This window comes from Streptopelia decaocto (assembly GCF_964273445.1).
Source record: "Streptopelia decaocto genome assembly, chromosome: 2".
NCBI lineage: Eukaryota > Metazoa > Chordata > Aves > Columbiformes > Columbidae > Streptopelia > Streptopelia decaocto.
The window spans coordinates 5,418,528-5,439,789 of record NC_138655.1 but is presented as its reverse complement, the minus strand read 5'-3'; the positions used below and the strand labels follow the sequence as shown (position 1 = coordinate 5,439,789).

General features: G+C 42.7%; 1 protein-coding gene and 1 long non-coding RNA gene across 5 annotated transcripts in view; one reads left to right on the top strand and one right to left on the bottom strand.

The window, feature by feature from the left end:
- Positions 1–21,262, top strand: part of LOC309436619 — a 481,462-nt gene that overhangs the window by 87,786 nt on the left and 372,414 nt on the right. The window lies entirely within an intron of this gene.
- Positions 1–21,262, bottom strand: part of TRAPPC9 (trafficking protein particle complex subunit 9) — a 517,306-nt gene that overhangs the window by 325,618 nt on the left and 170,426 nt on the right. For all 4 annotated transcript variants that reach the window (XM_082045894.1, XM_082045896.1, XM_082045897.1 and 1 more), the window contains one exon: positions 15,211–15,321. In XM_082045894.1, the coding sequence (XP_081902020.1) occupies positions 15,211–15,321 (111 nt within the window). The remainder of the gene's footprint in view (positions 1–15,210; positions 15,322–21,262) is intronic.

The window sequence follows — 21,262 nt, the reverse complement described above, 5'->3', positions numbered from 1 at the left end:
CGAGCTACATCTTCCCTGCGTAAAACCATGTTTACTCTTTCCAATTCAGCACACTTATCCAATGCAGATGTTCGGAAAAAGAAACCTGAAAGAAACCTGTAATTAACCTTCTTTATTACAAGCCACCCTCTTTCCTGAGGGTGCTCACTTACGATTCGACATATTAAATCTGGAATGTATCCATAATGTCAGGATCTTTCTCAGCCTGAAAGCACTACATAAGCCAAGGAGTAATTTTAAAAGTGCATATATGGAGGTTGTAAACGCACCTACCAAACTAGACAAAAATCAAAGTACTACAGGATTCAGATTTAGAGTTTATCTCCTTCAAGTAACAGTACTTCTGAGGGCCAGAAAATTAAACAACGCCAATGATTTTCTTTGAGAACTGTCTGTTATTCTTTAAAAATCCAAACCTAGAGCAGAATTAATTCTTATTACAACTCTAAGAAAATGAATTAGAAGCAGTATGTGTTTTTTAAAACAGCAAATATGCTGCAAATGCTTCATTGCGGACTAAGAGGACACCAAGCTAAGGTGGGTAAAGAAGATCCAGCCATCAAAAGAGTGGGTTGGAGTGGGGAGACAAAGTGGCCAAAGAGGACTTAACATCACCCCATTCCCCACCAAAATTATACACTTCTATGGAGTGAATCATACATTGTATTCAAATTTAGCAGAATATTATTTTGGTGGGGGTTTTTTGTTTGTTTTCTTAATTTAGAACCTATAAATCCATTACTCCATTATTCCAAAGAAGGATTCAGCTTTTTGCTTATGATCCCACTTACATAGTAGCAGCAGGAGAAGAAAACAGGAAACTCAAAACTGACTTCTGGATACACCTTTATAAACGCAAAATCGAAATATCATTAAAATATGGCTTTATATACTATAGCATTTACATAACATCCTTCAGTGATCCTTTCAGATACCTGTTGTTTTAGCTTTTGTTTCCAGTTAATGAAGGAAGAAGTAAATGGACGTCAAGACTGAAGAATAAATCCAGGCTGCTGAAGCACTAATTTTAAATGACCGTTCTCTTTGAAGGAAAGACTCATAAAGCAGCTATTTTAATTATATGTCTGATCATCGAAACTAAATTAATAGCAATTGGGTATTTTCATTTCCAACTTCAGGAAATCTATTCGGTACCGTCCTGATCTTACAGAACATCAGACGGCAGGCAGAAAGCCAAATCAGCGCAACATCAGAGTAACTTTAATAAATCCTTTGGCCATTAAAGTGGATGCAACTGGCAGCCACTCAAGACAATCTTCTTTCATCCCATTAATGCAGCCACCGTGTCACCACAGCTGCAAAACACAGCGAGTGCTCCTGAATACAGACAGGGCTGTAGGCTGAATTAATCTATTTATTTACAGCTATCGATCAAACCAGGTGCGACTCGGAGCTGCACCTACACTCAAATGCTCACTCTGCTACTGGCAGCATGAACAAAAATACCCTGAAATGTGTTCGGTGGCTTTTTCCCTGAATATAAAAATGATGGTTAATTAGGAAATGGACTAAAACTATTCAGTTATCATCACCATTTCAACCTATAGAAGTTTTATGCATCCAGATACCCTTCACTCCCTATTTCCACATCTCCAAATACTGTATTAGAGCAATTTAACTGCAAAATAAACTCCACGGCAATTTTTCATCTGTTCCATAAACATCTAAAGCACCGGGGTTTAGTTGTGAATGAACAGAAAAACTAATGCATCTAATCAGATATATGAGAGAGGATTGTGCAAATACACCCTACCCTCAATAACACGCTACTTAAAGTAATATATGAGTCTGGAGGTCAAGAGCTTTAGCATTAACTAACACTATGCCATCTGTAACGGCAGAAAAATAAAGGAAGAAAGGCTAAGGAAATAAATTAATCCTTGGGTAGGGGGACAATAAAAGAAAAAAGATAATAAGACAAGCGTTGAAAGCCTTAAAGGATGAAAGAAAGTGACAGAGGAACCAATTTACATGGTAACACCAAGTCTTACAGAAATTTGCTATATTAGCAGAGCTGCAGATATGTACTTGGTACGTATGACAACGCATTTTACGTTGCGGTTCTCTATCATCATTTCACTTATAGAATGATATAATTGTAGAATGGTTTGGGTTGGAAAGGACCTTCAAAGCTCACCCAGTGCCACCCCTGCCATGAGCAGGAACATCTTCACCAGCTCAGGTTGCTCAGAGCCCCGTCCAGCCTGGCCTGGGATGTCTCCAGGGATGGGGCATCCACCACCTCTCTGGCCAACCTGGGACAGGCTCTCACCACCCTCAATGTCTATAATTTCTTCCTCATGTTTAGAATTAAGTTTCCATCTCACAGAAATACTGACAAACTGGTAGAAAAAAAACATAACAGTGTTGACTAATACTACTCACCCTTCTCCTTCAATGTTCAGAGAGTCCACTAGAAAAAGAACACACACATCCCAATTTTTCCATGGAATCATTTCTTCCTGTGAATATTGGTATTTTTTATTTAATTCTAATCTAAAGCCCAGTTGATAATGTTCACCTTCATTCTCCATTTTTTCCATCACCCACCAACGTCGAAACATGTTTTACTAGAACCACAATATGAATATATTGGCTTGAGAATGTTCGAATGAAGAGCAAGAACAAGCCATTTCAACTGTGATCCCCTTCAGGAAGCAGTATTTTCTCCTCTTTAGCTTGTTGCTCCATTGTTATCTACCAAAAGAAATGCTGATGAATTTTCTGACGTTCTTTCTTTTCTTCCACATATCTTGCATAAAAATGAAAAGCCAATTTAAAAGTAGTATTTTTTAAAAGGATTGCACTTTGTTGAATCACAGAATCCCAGAATGTCAGGGATTGGAAGACACCTGGAAAGCTCATCCAGTGCAATCCCCCCATGGAGCAGGAACACCCAGATGAGGTTACACAGGAAGGTGTCCAGGCGGGTTGGAATGTCTGCACAGAAGGAGACTCCACAACCTCCCTGGGCAGCCTGGGCCAGGCTCTGCCACCCTCACCATGAACATGTTTCTACTCCAATTTAAGTGGAACCACTTGTGTTCCAGTTTGTATCCATTACCCCTTGTCCTATCATTGGTTGCCACTGAGAAGAGCCTGGCTCCATCCTCATGACACTCACCCTTCATATATCTGTAAACATGAATGAGGTCACCCCTCAGTCTCCTCTTCTCCAGCTCCAGAGCCCCAGCTCCCTCAGCCTTTCCTCACACGGGAGATGCTCCACTCCCTTCAGCATCTTGGTTGCCCTGCGCTGGACTCTCTCCAGCAGTTCCCTGTCCTGCTGGAACTGAGGGGCCACAACTGGACACAATATTCCAGGTGTGGTCTCCCCAGGGCAGAGCAGAGGGGCAGGAGAACCTCTCTGACCTACTGACCACCCCCTTCTCATCCACCCCAGGTACCATGGGCTTCCTGGCCACAAGGGCCCAGTGCTGGCTCATGCTCATCCTGCTGTCCACGAGGACAGCTTCTATAAACATGCCTAGCACCCAAAAATTTCAATAAATAAATATTTTTTTCCAAGTACTGAAGAAATGAAGGAAGGAAAAAGTCTGTTTTATTCTTTGGGGAAAAACAAAAACAAATGCCTTTTTTTAAATAATTTCTAAATCTGAATTTTGAAACCAATTATTTTGACTTTTTTCAAGAGACAGCTTTTGAATCCTGCACTTCCTACAACCTGTGGTCTGTCTATGATTTAAGGGGCAAATGAAGACGACTGTTTTAAATTTTGAATGATTTATAGATCATGCAATACTAGGATAGCAAACTTGTATTATATCAGTGCAATATTTTGTACAAGGGCCAATTTATCTGGCCCTGTTTATGCTGTTCCCTGTTAAACTTAATAAATCCTGTCAGGGACAAACTTGGCCTCCACTCACAAACCTCCCGTTTCCCTTGCTTCATACATAAGATATTAGAAATAGTGCAAACTGGGTCTCCTGAGGTCAAATCAATGTTCAAAGCGGTCATAAACATTTCCATGCAGTCTAGATCCAGCGAGTTATTCACCTGTGATTTAGGAAAACAGTCACTTCACTTGGACCTACTACTGAAGAAGTGGGAAGAGAAGAAGAATCTTATGAGAAGTCATTTAATACCAAAAGAGTTGCCTACCCAGTGTGGCATCCTCCAACTGATCTAATCAATACACTGAGGATTTCAAATGGTGCTGTGAGATGGTAGAAACATCTAATAAGGGAAAATCCAAGAAAGCCCACCCAAAGGGAAAGTCTCCATGCCAACTATTAGAGAAAGGAGGTTTACCTGTGTTGCAAACGTGTGTTTTTGACGGAAACAGAAATGCTACATTCAAAGGCAAATTGCAGGAGATTCTCTTCTATGATGCCTACAGTAATACATCATAACTATACATTCAGAACAAAAGGATGGTATTGCACTGAGGAGGGAACAAGGAGCAACAAGCATCTACTCATATATTTGATGCTGTAAAACCTACAGGGGCATTTGTTTTCCCATCATCAGTTCAGGGAGAGAAGACTGGAAAAGGTCTTTTTGGAATTGCAGGTAGGTCTTTAGGAAGGATTTGGAGGGGAAGTCATATGAGGAGCAGCTAAAGTCACTTGGTTTGTTTGGCCTGGAGAAGAGGAGACTGAGGGGAGAGCTCATGGTGGTTACAGCTTCACCACAAGGGGAGGAGGAGGGGAAGGCACTGAACTCTTTTCTTTAATGACCAACAACAGAACCCAAGGGAATGGCAGGAAGATGTGCCAGGAGAGGTTCAGTTTGGACATTAGGAAAAGGTTCTTCACCCAGAGGGTGCTGGACACTGAACAGGCTCCCCAGGGAGGTGTCACAGCACCAAGCCTGACAGTGTTCAAGAAGAGACTGGACAACGTCCTCAGACACACAGTGTGAACTGTGGGGTTGTGCTGTGCAGGGACAGGAGTTGGACTCGATGATCCCTATGGGTTCCTTCCAGCTCAGGACATTCTATGATTCCATGAGGACACCTCAAAAGCTCGCAGGTTCTTTGCCTCCTCTTCTCTGTGGGGGAGATGACTGAACAACCTCATAATCTCTGTGGCCTGGAAATCTCTTCATTACCAGCCATATTAACAGACAGCTCAAAGCTCAATTTTTCTTGGTGCCCACACCTTCCTAACCTTTAAAAGAGAGCCCTTCTCTGCCCCTGACATCACAGAATACATTATCTCTTTAAAATTTTACTGCGCTTATCAAACAAAACTCAATGCCTACATTATTTTCATCAGTTATCTGCATCTTCTACCATTTGATCTCCTCTTTCTTGTACACATATGGCCAGAACTGAATGTCATAATACTCATACATTATTCCCCATTTCTATTAGCCTGTCCTGTTCCTGGATCACATTTGGGTTTATTGTTTTGCCAGCCTACATTTTTGGCAGATCCTTCCTGTAACATCGATAAGAAAAGTGCTTGGCTATAGCTATGAATCATAGAAACACAGAATGCTAGGGATTGGAAGGGACCTGGAAAGCTCATCCAGTGCAATCCCCCCATGGAGCAGGAACACCCAGATGAGGTTACACAGGAAGGTGTCCAGGCGGGTTGGAATGTCTGCACAGAAGGAGACTCCACAACCTCCCTGGGCAGCCTGGGCCAGTGCTCCGTTACCCTCGCTGAGAAGAACTTTCTTCTCAAGTTTAAGTGGAACCTCTTATGCTCCAGTTTAAACCCATTACCCCTTGTCCTACCATTGGTTGTCACAGAGAACAGCCTGGCTCCATCCTCCTGACACTCACCCTTTGTATATTTATAAACATTGATAATGTCACCCCTCTAGTCTCCTCTTCTCCAAACTAAAGAGCCCCAGCTCCCTCAGCCTTTCCTCACACGGGAGATGCTCCACTCCCTTCAGCATCTTTGTTGCCCTGCGCTGGACTCTCTCCAGCAGTTCCCTGTCCTGCTGGAACTGAGGGGCCACAACTGGACACAAGATTCCAGGTGTGGTCTCCCCAGGGCAGAGCAGAGGGGCAGGAGAACCTCTCTGACCTACTGACCACCCCCTTCTCATCCACCCCAGGTACCATTGGCTTCCTGGCCACAAGGGCCCAGTGCTGGCTCATGGTCACCCTGCTGCCCCCAGGACCCCCAGGTCCCTCTCCTCTACATCGCTCTCTAAGAACTATGAACATAAGAAATGGGTCATACTACGGATCTGACCAGAGCTGGACACACCACCCTTTCCTACTCAAACAAACATTTTCTTTCCACTTTCTTTGTTGAAAACAAATTCACTGAAAATTATCTAATATTTTTAAAGATTGATTTGGCTAGTAGTAAAAAAAGCCTTAAAAAAATCAAATGTGTATATAACAAATGTCAAATAAAAGACAAAATAACAATTATTACCCTGAAAACAGAAGGTGATTTTAATGATTTAGTTAATACAGGCTTTGGTATTTTTAAATCTGACTTCAAGGTATCTCAGAAACTTCCAGCTTGCCAGGGATTTAACATGAAGACCCATGGAAATTGCTGTGAAACTTTATTTTCCATTGATGACGCCATGCAAAGCCTTAATCATAGCAGCTTTGTGTTTAAAACATAAACTTTAACAGCAATGCAAGAAAAAAATCATTAATCTCTCATACAGACAACATGCCCTCTCATAAACAAACACACAAATTAAACACTGACTTGGCAGCTACGAGAAATAACAATCAAGATTTACTTACACATGGACGATAAATTTATTAAGGGAATGGACAGTTTTAAAAGGGCCAGAATTCCTAATTATCATACACTTTGAAAGAGGTCTTATTCAAAATGTTATCAATATGTACATGTATTGTTAACCAATTCTGCAGAAATTGCAGCATAAAACATCCCAGACTTTACAGTTCAATTATTCAACGCATTTGAATACAGAAATTAAGTAGTAGTCAATGGCCCTCATTAATGAAAATTATAATTTAATTCTTCTTGATTCATTAGAATTTAGCACAAAAGGTATTTAAAAATAGGTTAAGTCAACAGACAGAAATGTTCCGTTAACGAAACTGAGAAAAATATCTATACTTCTGCTGTCGAAAAAAAATATTACTAGAGTGGATATGTGTAAGTAAACTCATTCACTTAACCCTATAGAACCACAGAATCATTTTGGTTTGAAAAGACCCTCAAGATAAAGTCCGAGCATTAACCCAACACTGGCACTAAACCATGACCCTGAGAACCTCATCTAAATGCCTTTTAAACCCCTCCAGGGATGGTGACTCCACCACTGCCCTGGGCAGCCTGTTCCAATGCCTGACAAACCCTTTCCGGAAAGAATTTTTTCCTAATATCCAATCTGAACCTCCCCTGGTGCAACTTGAGGCCATTTCCTCTCATCCTGTCACTTGTTACCTGGGAGAAGAGACCAACCCCCTCCATGCTCCAAGCTCCTTTCAGGCAGTTCAGAGATCAGAAGGTCTCCCCTCAGCTCCTGTTCTCCAGCTGAACCCCCCAGGTCCCTCAGCCGCTCCCATCACACTTGTGCTCCAGCCCCTTCCCCAGCTCCGTTCCCTTCTCTCAACTCGCTCCAGCACCTCAACGTCCTTCTTATGATGAGGGGCCCAAAACTGACCCCAGGATTCGAGGTTTGGCCTCCCCAGTGCCCAGGACAGGGGGACGGTCACTGCCCTGGTCCTGTTGGCCACACTATCCCCGACACAAGCCAGGATGCTGGTGGCTTCTTGGCCACCTGGGCACACTCTGGCTCATGTTCAGCTGCTGTCACCAACACTCCCAGGTCCTTTTCCCCCAGGCACTTTCCAGCCGCTCTTCCCCGAGCCTGTAGCGCTGCCTGCGGTTGGTGTTACCCAAGCGCAGGACCCTTCATTTAACAGAAAAGCAATGGAAGAATCCACCCCAAATTCCTCCTCCCCAGGCACAGGAGGCAAATCTTATACTCTACCGTGATGGTTCTGCTGTATAGAAAAAAAAAGCAACACAACAGAGACTTCCAAGTCCTTTCACTTTCTAAACATACCAAGTGGGAAGCAGAGAGGGAAGGAGTGAGCAGGACGCACCATTATCCTCCTTTGTAGGTCCATAGGCACAAAATATGAAAACACCTACAGTCTCTGCGAAAAAGGCAGGAACTGCCGACCCAGCAAGAAGCTTGGGAGTGTTGAGTTTGCTACTACAGTATTCCTTTAGCCCGTTTTTTTCTTCTGCAGCTCCCAATTGGAAACGAACAAATAAAAAAAAGGCCTAAGATTCCATCATGTTAATTCACACCAGCCCTCCCATGGGTCACCAGTACTTTTCAGAACTTGTACATTTTGCACAAAAGCCTCCACCATTTGAACTACCAATAAAAGTATTTCCTCACTTAGGATGGACCATACCAGTGATACACCTACCCAGATGCTTCAGGGCTACTTATTATTCTCAAGGAAAGAAAGTTCTCAAAAACTGTAAGTTTTCATGGCAGCATCTAGTGGAGAAGATGTCCTCTCTGGTGGGGAAAGATCCGCCACAGGTCCTCCAGGACTGACACCATTTAACCATTTTTTCCCAGCCCATTCTTACCCAGGTCCTGTTTGCTCTTCATTTCTTAACTCCTCACTCCAGTGCCATTCCTGGGCAGTCACAGAATCACAGAATCACAGAATGTCAGGGGTTGGAAGGGACCTGGAAAGCTCATCCAGTGCAATCCCCCCATGGAGCAGGAACACCCAGATGAGGTTACACAGGAAGGTGTCCAGGCGGGTTGGAATGTCTGCACAGAAGGAGACTCCACAACCTCCCTGGGCAGCCTGGGCCAGTGTTCTGTTACCCTTACTGAGAAGACGTTTCTTCTCAAATTTAAGTGGAACGTTTTGTGTTCCAGTTTGTACCCATTACCCCTTGTCCTATCATTGGTTGTCACCGAGAAGAGCTTGGTGCCATCCTCCTGACACTCACCCTCTGTATATTTATAAACAATAATAATGTCAACCCTCAGTCTCCTCCAAACTAAAGAGCCCCAGCTCCCTCAGCCTTTCCTCACACGGGAGATGCTCCACTCCCTTCAGCATCTTTGTTGCCCTGCGCTGGACTCTCTCCAGCAGTTCCCTGTCCTGCTGGAACTGAGGGGCCACAACTGGACACAAGATTCCAGGTGTGGTCTCCCCAGGGCAGAGCAGAGGGGCAGGAGAACCTCTCTGACCTACTGACCACCCCCTTCTCATCCACCCCAGGTACCATTGACCTTCCTGGCCACAAGGGCCCAGTGCTGGCTCATGGTCACCCTGCTGTCCCCAGGACCCCCAGGTCCCTTTCCCCTACCCTGCTCTCCAACAGCTCGTTCCCCAACTTACACTGGAACCTGGGGTTCTTCCTGCCCAGATTCAAGACTCTACACTTGCCCTTGTTCTATTTCATTCCATTTTTCCCCGCCCAACTCTCCAGCCTGTCCAGGTCTCTGATGGCAGCACAGCCTCTGCCGTGTCAGCCACTCCTCCCAGCTTGGTGTCACCAGCAAACTTGCTGACAGTCACTCTATTCCCTCATCCAAATCATTGATGAATATATTGAATAGTACAGGCCCCAGCACTGCCCCCTGAGGCACTGCACTGGATACAGGCCTCAACTGGACTCTGCCCCATTGACCACGACTCTCTGGCTTCTTTCTTTCAGCCAGTCCCGAGCTTTAAACAATATAGTCCTCACACTGAGGCCAAAATACCCTGAAAACTAACAGTCCTACATCTACAACCCCCAACTGTGGACTCTCGTATACGTGGAGGACTTTAACCACTCAGTTGTGTTGTAACACAAGGATATATGAGAGGATTGATCTACTCAGACCATCACCATGATAAATCTTCCACTGATGAGGATGTTTTCGTTTCCCGAATGCCAGACACACCGTGCACAGCATGGAAATGTAAAGGCAGTGCAGGGTACGTTGTACAAAATGAGATATCCTGGGGCATGTAATGAGATAACATCTATTACCATAAATTATGAAGTGATTTGTGCATAAATGAGGGTTGTCATGAAATTTAATTTTAATGGTTTGATAATCAAGTAAGAAACACAATAATTACCATACCTTGGTTTTTCAATAAATTTCAATCACTGCTAGTGGCAACACTTTTTTGTTAACATCCATAATACAATTCCCTTCCCGGAGTTGGCTGCTATATTTTTCCATTTAAGAACAACTTGTTGAATGCCATATCGCCGTGATAAATAAGCTCAGCTTTACTATTGATTACATTCAAAATATTTCTACACTCATAGCAAAGCCCGCTGAACAGTGTGCAGTTGACTATTTCAAGAAACAGTTTTGCAGACAGGAGGCTCTGCTATTTGAGCAAAATATCTGAAGAACAAACTTTCCGACAGCATGTATCAGAGAACTTGTTTCCCTCATTATCACATCAAGTATATTCAACCACATAGATTAACAAAATATGTTGACACCACGGGGGTCCTGGGGCCAGCAGGATGAGCATGAGCCAGCACTGGGCCCTTGTGGCCAGGAAGCCAATGGTACCTGGGGTGGATGAGAAGGGGGTGGTCAGTAGGTCAGAGAGGTTCTCCTGCCCCTCTGCTCTGCCCTGGGGAGACCACACCTGGAATCTTGTGTCCAGTTGTGGCCCCTCAGTTCCAGCAGGACAGGGAACTGCTGGAGAGAGTCCAGCGCAGGGCAACAAAGATGCTGAAGGGAGTGGAGCATCTCCCGTGTGAGGAAAGGCTGAGGGAGCTGGGGCTCTGGAGCTGGACAAGAGGAGACTGAGGGGTGACCTCATTCATGGTTACAGATATATAAAGGGTGAGTGTCAGGAGGATGGAGCCAGGCTCTTCTCGGTGACAGCCAATGACAGGACAAGGGGTAATGGGTTCAAACTGGAACACAGGAGGTTCCACTTAAATTTGAGAAGAAACTTCTTCTCAGTAAGGGTGACAGAGCTGCCCAGGGAGGTTGTGGAGTCTCCTTCTCTGCAGACATTCCAACCCGCCTGGACACCTTCCTGTGTAACCCCATCTGGGTGTTCCTGCTCCATGGGGGGATTGCACTGGATGAGCTTTTGAGGTTCCTTCCAATCCCTGACATTCTGTGGTTCTGTGGTACATCAAACATATCGTCATGAACTGAAGATTTTGCTACCATCTCAGCATCACTCTCTGCAGCAAGAACTTCAGTAGAGTAACTTGTCTGTCAACTTTTTGTTGGAATATCAGTTCTCCAGTGTATTTCCCTGCATACATTAAAGCTTAAAAAAAAATTCTTACAGATGAATTTGAAACTAGCTTTGTAATGAACCCTAAATTTATTTTCAGGAGTTCAACAAAGGACCCTCCAAAACCCTCATTCCTCACTTTCCTTCAACATATCACCTCATGGGAGAGGGAAGGAAAATTTCCTTTCTTCTCATTCTCTCCTCCAAATGACTCTTAATTCTTTTCCCACCGCAATCTTCTGAGAACAAAAGACCTCAAAGTAAAATATATCACTAATCGTCCCACAGAGGGACACAAAGGAACATTTCAAGTCATGTAGAAACCAAAAGGAGGAGTATGAAGATCACTAAGTAACATCTCGGGATATAGGAAAAAAATGAAAGGCTGATCCTTTCCATTTGTGTGTCTGCAGAACATATAACAATAAAAGATGGAAAAAAAGGAGTGAACAAAATAATCACTGAGCCAAAATTATCTTTTCTTACTACAAAATGATAGGGAGCAAACTAGGTGTTCCTCTCTGCTGAAACAGAGGGAAAAGAGCATCATTTCTCAGAAACACTGAGAAACACTGTCCAAGAACAGATACAACACACACACTAAACATTCCCAACTAATGGCTTAAAAAATGACAGTAAATTGTAAGATTAAGGTTTTCTGCAAGCCAAAATGATAGTCTTTACTAGTCCGCAGAATTATCTTACTGTACAAAAAGGCATATATTTTCCAGACAATATTTTAATGGTTTAACGGATGTCACTTTTCCTTAATAGTATAATACAATTTTTCATGCTTCGTACAGTGTTATCGTAACAGCTGTTATTTCCCTATCTCTAAATAAATGGAAGCAAACTTCAGACCTTCAAGTATAAAGGGTGCATAGTATTCTATGCATTTGATCCATTTTACAGAAACATAAATAAGCTGGAGAACAGGACGGGGGTGGAAAGCACTGAATAATATGGATTCTATAAAATGGATACCAGAGAATGCCTTGTGTGGACTCGGAAAGATTTGGCAGTGCTGACAATCCCAGATTTTTTGGCATTTCTGTCTCCGTCTCCTACACCCTCCTCATTACACCAGCATTACGGAATCACAGAATCACAGAATGGACTGGGTTGGAAAAGACCTCAGAGATCACCCAGTCCAACCCTTGGTCAAACTGCAGCCCATTGACTAGATCATGGCACTAAGTGCCATGGCCAATCTCAGCTTAAAAACCTCCAGGGCCGGTGAGTCCAGCACCTCCCTGGGCAGCCATTCCAATGCCTGACCACTCTCTCTGCACAGAATTGCTTTCTAATCTCCAGCCTCAATTTCCCCTGGCAGAGTTGAAGCCCATGGCCCCTTGTCCTATTGCTGACTGCCTGGGAGAAGAGACCAATCCCCACCTGGCTACAACTGCCCTTCAGGTAGTTCTAGAGAGTGCTGAGCTCACCTCTAAGTCTCCTCTTCTCCAGACTAAACAAGCCCAGCTCCCTCAGCCTCTCCCCATAGGGCTTGTGTTCAAGTCCCTTCCCCAGTCTTGTTGCTCTTCTCTGGACCCACTCCAGCACTTCAATCTCTTTCCTGAGCTGAGGGGCCCAGAACTGAACACAATACTCCAGGTGTGGCCTCCCCAATGCAGAGCACAGGGGAAGGATCACTGCCCTTGTCCTGCTGACCACGCTGGTTTGGATACAGGACAGGACACCATTGGCCTTCTTGGCCACCTGGGCACACTGGTGGCTCATGTTGAGCTTCCTGTCAATTAGTACCCCCAGGTCCCTTTCTGCCTGACTGCTCTCCAGCCACTCTGTGCCCAGCCTGGAGCGCTGCAGGGGGTTGTTGTGGCCAAAGTGCAGCACCCGGCACTTGGCCTTGTTGAACTTCAGCCCATTGGAATCAGCCCATTTTTCCAGCCTATCCAGATCCCTCTGCAGAGCCCTCCTGCCTTCCAGCAGGTCGACACTCCCTCCCAACTTGGTGTCATCAGCAAATTTGCTGATGATGGTCTCAATCCCCTCATCTAAATCATCAATAAAGATGTTAAATAGGACTGGACCCAACACTGACCCCTGGGGAACACCACTAGTGACTGGCCGCCAGCTGGATGCAGCCCCATTCACCAGCACTCTCTGGGCCCGGCCCTCCAGCCAGTTCTTAACCCAGCGTAGAGTACACTTGTCCAAGCCATGGGCTACCAGCTTTTGCAGGAGTATATTATGGGAGACAGCGTCAAAGACCTTGCTAAAGTCCAGATAGACCACATCCACGGCTTACGCTCCTTTGTAGGTCCATAGGCAGAGAATATGGAAACACTTGTAGTCTCCAGCAATAAGAACACAAACGAAGAAAACACTTGGTCAGAACAGGACATTTCAAAATGATGGAGGGAGAATAAATCACAAAAGGAAGCAAGACTGACCCAAGTTATTAAGTTATAATTTAAATAAAAACGGACTAAGGAAAATATTAAGATTGAGGCCAGAATCATGAAGGTAGACGGAAGCGGAAGATAAAATGGAACTTGATGGAAGAGCCTCTCGTCAAATATTAATCAGATATTAGCAAAAATCGATGTCCAAGGCAAAAAGTTATACAAGGAGAATCTAAGAGTAGGCCCTGTTGAAAAGCATTGTATATTTGGATTGAAAACATTTGGTTCAAATGTGAACTCCTGAGAACGATTGTCCCATGTTTAAAAGGAAAGATCTAGAACCTTGTTCAAAAAGGAGATTTCTGGTTTTTTCCTACAATTAACACAAGTCCTTTGCTAGGAGGAGTAAGCTAATCTCAAATGCTGTAGCCAGTCCATCAAATTACTAATTAAAACTCTAAGCAACATAGGAGCTATATACACATTGTCACAATTCAAAGCATTTGTCATTTAAGAAAGAGAACACAAATGAGCTCAGAACTCACAGAAAACTCAGTGCAACGTCCAACAACAGGTACAAATAAAATATCTTGCAGTAAGAATAAAAATCACTGTCCTTAAGAGGCTTAAATACTTGCAGCAAATACACAATTAGCCTTGAAAAATGAATGTTTCAAAAGACTTATTGAAAGGGGTTATATCCATTACAATATAAAGATCTAAGGATATTTAAATTATTAAATCCATAGCAAAATAAAAGTAAATCGATCGAGGAGATGCAAAGTGAACTTTATAACGTTATTTGTAGCTTTATTTCTATTTGTTACATGCTGTCCAAAAAAATGGGAGTGAAAAATTTCAAGGAGTTTGCCAACTACAAAAGTGATGAGAATTAGCAAGAGGCATAAAAACAAAATTATGAAACAGTACGAATAAGAACATGAATGTTTTGGTTTGTTTTTAGACTACCTAAATATATATATATAAAAATAACCCAATTCTTTCTAAACAAAGGGAACAAGTTGTGTATGTTACTGATATTTTTGTCCAATCCTTGGTAAATTGAGAAAATTCAGCCTTGGTTTGGGTCAATGTATTTTCTCACGGTTGTGCTCTGGAGTCATTAAGGTAAAACGCATTCTGAATTTACTGCTATTGTTACATATTCTATACTTCTTTTTGACAATTGCTTGCCTTGCATTTGATGTGTTTTTACTTTGAATTTAATATTCAGACTGAGATTTCAAGACATCCAATTATCTCTCTTTAAATAAGTTTATCAAGCGCATGATTTAAGACGGCAGCACAACTCGCCCAAAGAGAACTGTGCAGAACAAGAAACGTTTCCTTTTTCACAGTTTCATCTTTTCAAGCCGAAAATGGTGTCATCTAGATGTAATGATCATTGGAAATAGATAAGCCAAGCAACCAGGGAATAGGAATCCCAGGTAGATAAATGATAGCAAATAATGGTTATAGATGGCTACAAAATGACCTTTACATCACCATAGTAGGGTTGTAAGAACCAATACACATAACAGCCTACTTGACATGTTTAAAAAGAAATATAGTATCCAAATATCACCGATTGCCTATAAAAAAATACTGGGGTTAAACCAGGGCCCTTTTAATACTGAAAGCACTTACCGCTGACATTCCCCAGCATGCAGAATTAAATCTTCATTGTTCCTAGCGCTGATGGTCAACTCGTGTTCTGTAGAGTTGAAGACATCGAGAAGCAGATGGCACTGCCGGGTGCTGGCCAGATGCAGGGAAATAAGAACAGCACCATTTCAGTAACACAGAATTAATACTTATACATAAATATATATGCATAAGTATACATATATATGCATAAATATGCATACATTCGCATACATACGTTTTATAGCCTACTCCAACTATAAGAGTATTTTACTCTTTTACTATAAAACCGTGGGTTTTTTTAATAACTTTTTTTTTCACTAAACTAGAGAGAAGCACATCTCCTAAAAAGAAAAAGTTCCATGGTAATTACGCCTTGCACAATATTAAGCCCCATAGCATTTGATCCCCTGTACAAATTCTCCCTACCCAGTTTTCAGAATCACTTCTATGGAAAATGCCCCAGATTTTTTTCCAGTTCTTTGAGCGTTCGCATGCAACAGTTTTTTTTATTTCAGATTACCTTGACATTATCTTTTTAAGAAACCAATTTACAAGGAAAAATATAAATCAGGGAGCAAAACCAGCATGGTCAGCAGGACAAGGGCAGTGATCCTTCCCCTGTACTCTGCACTGGGGAGGCCACACCTGGAGTATTGTGTTCAGTTCTGGGCCCCTCAGCTCAGGAAAGAGATTGAAGTGCTGGAGCGGGTCCAGAGAAGAGCAACAAGACTGGGGAAGGGACTTGAACACAAGCCCTATGGGGAGAGGCTGAGGGAGCTGGGCTTGTTTAGTCTGGAGAAGAGGAGGCTTAGAGCTGAGCTCAGCACTCTCTAGAACTACCTGAAGGGCAGTTCTAGCCAGGTGGGGATTGGTCTCTTCTCCCAGGCAGTCAGCAATAGGACAAGAGGCCATGGGCTTCAACTCTGCCAGGGGAAATTGAGGCTGGAGATTAGAAAGCAATTCTGTGCAGAGAGAGTGGTCAGGCATTGGAATGGCTGCCCAGGGAGGTGCTGGACTCACCGGCCCTGGAGGTTTTTAAGCTGAGATTGGCCATGGCACTTAGTGCCATGATCTAGTCAATGGACTGGAGTTGGACCAAGGGTTGGACTGGATGGTCTCTGAGGTCTTTTCCAACCCAGTCCATTCTGTGATTCTGCGTAATTCCATTTACTGCAATAGCTGGTTTGTCTGGAGACCAAAGCAAGCTGGGAACTAGATTATTTTTCCATTATATCAATTATTCTGAGACAGACAACTCTGTCCCATCTGTGCAAAAGGCAAACACAGGCAGTTCTCAGAGAATACTTTATATTTGTCAGCTACTGCCCTTCAAATCCAAATTTCCCTATAAGCACACAATACAAATATACCAGCCACATTTCTGGTAATCTTAGGAAATAATACTGAGAAATCTACAGAGAATAAATTTCATTGTAAATTTTTATTCTTATTTGTAAACTTTTCTTTCTTGTGAAATGAAGCAGAAATAGCAGAGTTGAGTGATTATAATATAAAACACACGGAAAAATATCAGAAACGGATAGCAAAATGCCAAAAACAAGCATGCAGCTGCAATAATGCTTCATAAATCTACTCGGAAGTTAAAAACTTCCGAAAAGAAATATCCCAGCCTTAAGCATCTCTACACTTTAGCTTTAGCTATCAATGATTTTGAAGTTTAAATGCATATACAACAAACTTAGGTGACTTATTGTGAATTACAGTATAAAGTAGCACGGTCATTGCACAAAGATAATGGGTCATCTCATCCCATGTACTTGCTATCGGAATCAGTAAGTGGGGAAAAATAATGTGTATTTGGTGTCAGAAGTAGAACCCACCAGCAGCATTGGGAGAGTTCACTTGAAATCAGAAGCTCCCCAAAAGGAAGGAAGAGGAAAATGTTGGTAAGAGTCGCCAGAGCCATCCTTCCAACACACATATTCCAACTGAGTGAGATACAGCTGCGCATCTCAAACAACCGAGTGTATTTATCCTGACGCACAATAATTTGCAATTAAACTCAAACGCCAGCCATTCCAAAGGCAATTAAACTCAAGAGGTGCAAGAGTTGAAAGGAACTGCTCTCCCGCTTTGGAAACAGGTTCTCTGGTTCATCTCTGCTGAAAATCAAGACGTATCTGTGACAACCTTGAAGCACTCCCCCCATCCCAATTAAAACAAAGAATGATGTTACGCCTTAAACATTTAGTTTTGGTACTTTAGGAGGAAAAGATAATGGGTGTGGAGGCAGACAACTTGTACCCTTGTGGCCAGGAAGGCCAATGGCATCCTGCAGTGGATGAGAAGGGGGTGGTCAGTAGGTCAGAGAGGTTCTCCTGCCCCTCTGCTCTGCCCTGGGGAGACCACACCTGGAATATTGTGTCCAGTTGTGGCCCCTCAGCTCCAGCAGGACAGGGAACTGCTGGAGAGAGTCCAGCGCAGGGCAACAAAGATGCTGAAGGGAGTGGAGCATCTCCCGTGTGAGGAAAGGCTGAGGGAGCTGGGGCTCTGGAGCTGGAGAAGAGGAGACTGAGGGGTGACCTCATTCATGGTTACAGATATATAAAGGGGGAGTGTCAGGAGGATGGAGCCAGGCTCTTCTCGGTGACAACCAATGATAGGACAAGGGGCAGTGGGTTCAAACTGGAACACAAAAGGTTCCACTTAAATTTGAGAAGAAACTTCTTCCTGGTGAGGGTGGCAGAGCCTGGCCCAGGCTGCCCAGGGAGGTTGTGGAGTCTCCTTCTGTGCAGACATTCCAACCCGCCTGGACACCTTCCTGTGTAACCTCATCTGGGTGTTCCTGCTCCATGGGGGGATTGCACTGGATGAGCTTTCCAGGGCCCTTCCAAACCCTGACATTCTGGGATTCTGTGAAGATAGAGCCAATTTACACTGTTGCTGTGAAGGCTTCATGGCCTAATTGGGATGACGGAGATGAAGCATCTGTCAGACAACTAATTACCAGAAGAAACCACAAACCAACAGCCACCCCTGACGGGCAAAACCACTCACTTCTGGTCAACATTGTCAACTAGCTTGACGACCCCAGACCCATTTCCAGAAGAGTTGTTATAATTCGCATGAAGAGCGAACAGAGGGAGGAGACGAACTGCCCTTTCCTATCTCGCATGTAAATGAACTGGGTTATAAAACAACCTCACGTGTGACACGAGATGGTGGCATTATCAAAATCTTCAATGCGTCCCCCCCTCCAGAGGACATTGTGGGACCGATTGACCTGTGGAGTGGTGATCTCTTACTCTCTCTCTGATATCTTAGTTTTCCTTCTCTCTCTCTCTTTTCCTTTTTCTTGAACAGATAAAGGTAACATCATCTTAAGTTCTGCTGCTAAAGTCTTGTTAAGTTTTGCATCATAGTCACTAAACGTTGCCAATCCACCATTTTCAGAAGGGCTTTTGCTGTTAATGTATTTATAAGTTTTGTGATATTATAACACACTTTTACCAAGTCACTAATTGATGTAATTTGTATTCCACCAAGTGCTTTTAGGAAATTCACAATTGAATTGGACCCCCAGAGTGATTGTCTGTCATTCACTTTGCATTGCGGTGCAGAAATACCCAGAGTTAACCCACACCTGATCTCACCTGGTGTGATGGGACAATATCCATTTTCAGAGCACCTACAGGAGGAACCCTTGAGATGGGACCACCCACGGGACAAGCAGGGGAGGTTAAGGTTCAGGTCACAGAAGTGACAGCAACATCACGTGCAATCAGGCACTGAATGACAAGCAAGCACTGCTTGGGGACAATAGCGTGTCTTTTAGCAAAAGTCAAAAGCAAAAGTGGGGATGGAGGCTTTGGGTAAAACCTCGATGGATAAAGAATATAGAAAAGAAAGCAGGAAGGTAGCTGACTGCCTGAAGCAAACATGTCAAAAAGCAAGAATTTAGAGCAAATAAGGAGTCATGGTTCTTATTAGAAATGCTCTTCTTTAACAGCTCACAAGAAAGAAGTGACTGGGAGGGCAGCATTTGAGCCGATAGCTGTCCTGTTACCAGTAAAGGACGAAGAATAATAATAGTAATAATAATAGTAATAATAATAGTAATAATAATAGTAATAATAATAGTAATAATAATAGTAATAATAATAAGAAGAAGAGGAAGAAGAAGAAGAAGAAGAAGAAGAAGAAGAAGAAGAAGAAGAAGAAGAAGAAGAAGAAGAAGAAATAATGAAGTTGTGATCTGCAAGAGAGACTTCTAGTGTTTACAAAATTCAGCACTAAGGGAACTTTTTATTTATCCCACAGCAAAACCCAATAACTGTCTGAAATAACATTCAAGCCTTGCTCAGTATCTTTTGGCAGCAGAAGCAAAGTTTTGTAAATAAAACCATCTACACCATAAATATAAAGGATGTATACAAGCTGCAGCCCATCAGGACTAACCATGATCACTCATACAAAAAATTCCCAAATATAAACTCTTGGACGATGCAGGGAAAATTATTCATCATCACAACATTTATTTCAGCTTCTTCAAACACTACATGAAATAGATGTGCAGGGGAAACAATTCTTTCCTTGTCAATTTTAAGTTAATTCTCCAGGGAAGTCTTTAAATTAATAAGTAAAAAACAATGTTACAAAATTATTATAGCACTTTGAAAATGTAGAAGAATAAGATACAGGTTGACAGTAACATTAAGAGTGTAGAAAAGATTGACAGTAACATTAAGAGTGTAGAAAAAGATTGCATGAGATGTTCAGAGTAAATACAGGACAGTATCAAAGAGACTATTAGAGCAAAGAAAACCAAACAAAATAAATGGTTACAAAAATATTTCAATTAAAAGAGTAAGTTTCAAGTACTGGAAGTTGTATTCAAGTAAGGACCTGTCTCAAAGTGTCAGTAAATGAGATTTGAGAGGCAAATCATATTCACGCAAGTGTGATAAAGGAACTCCAATATGAATTTACTGAACTACTATTCAGTCAACAACCTGCTGCTTAAACTATGTTCTGTATCAGAGAAGTTTCCAACATCGCATTGTTTTATGAATTTTAAAGCAACTGAGAAAATCTTAGACCATTAACCCTGATCTTCATACTATATAAACTAATTAAAAAACAAAAAAAGCCCACTGTGTAAGCTTATAAAAAACTTAAACCACTCAAATTAATAAACGGATTTAAAGGTGATTAAATTATATACCATAATGGTCTACTCAAATGTTTGGCTGAGAAATACCAGTCGTAAGCCACTGATGCCTGGAACTGGGGAAGAATATCCCACATTTACACAATTTCTTCTTCCTTTTCCAAACTATCCACCTTCATATAAAAGGGTACATTATTTAGTGGGTTGGGGATGGAGGTACAGGGTGAGTTACTGGGGGAAAAAGTCCAATTTGAGTGTATTTTGAGTCCTCTACGTCTAGTTAACTAGATGTGAGTTACCATTCATCCCAGAGAAGGATGAGAACTTCAACATTTCACACAACGTGCTGGGTCATCAGTGGCTTCCCAGTTGTTTCAGAGGTTTGGGGTCATTCTGCTGTTATCAGCTCCTTCTTCTTAAGTTTGGGTCAAACACATCTGAACTAACTCAGTTTGTGCCTGGATATGTGGGTTTGGGGCTTATTTTGTTTGGTTGATTGGTGGTGGTTATTTTTTTGCAGAATCCCAGAATGTCAGGGGTTGGAAGGGACCTGGAAAGCTCATCCAGTGCAATCCCCCCATGGAGCAGGAACACCCAGATGAGGTTACACAGGAAGGTGTCCAGGCGGGTTGGAATGTCTGCACAGAAGGAGACTCCACAACCTCCCTGGGCAGCCTGGGCCAGGCTCTGCCACCCTCACCAGGAACAAGTTTCTTCTCAAATTTAAATGGAACCTTTTGTGTTCCAGTTTGAACCCATTACCCCTTGTCCTATCATTGGTTGTCACCGAGAAGAGCCTGGCTCCATCCTCCTGACACTCACCCTTTCCATATTGATAACCATTAATGATGTTCCTCCAGAACATCTGTTGAGATAGTATGGTATCTTCGCAATTTAACACACACAAAATTAAACTGTCAT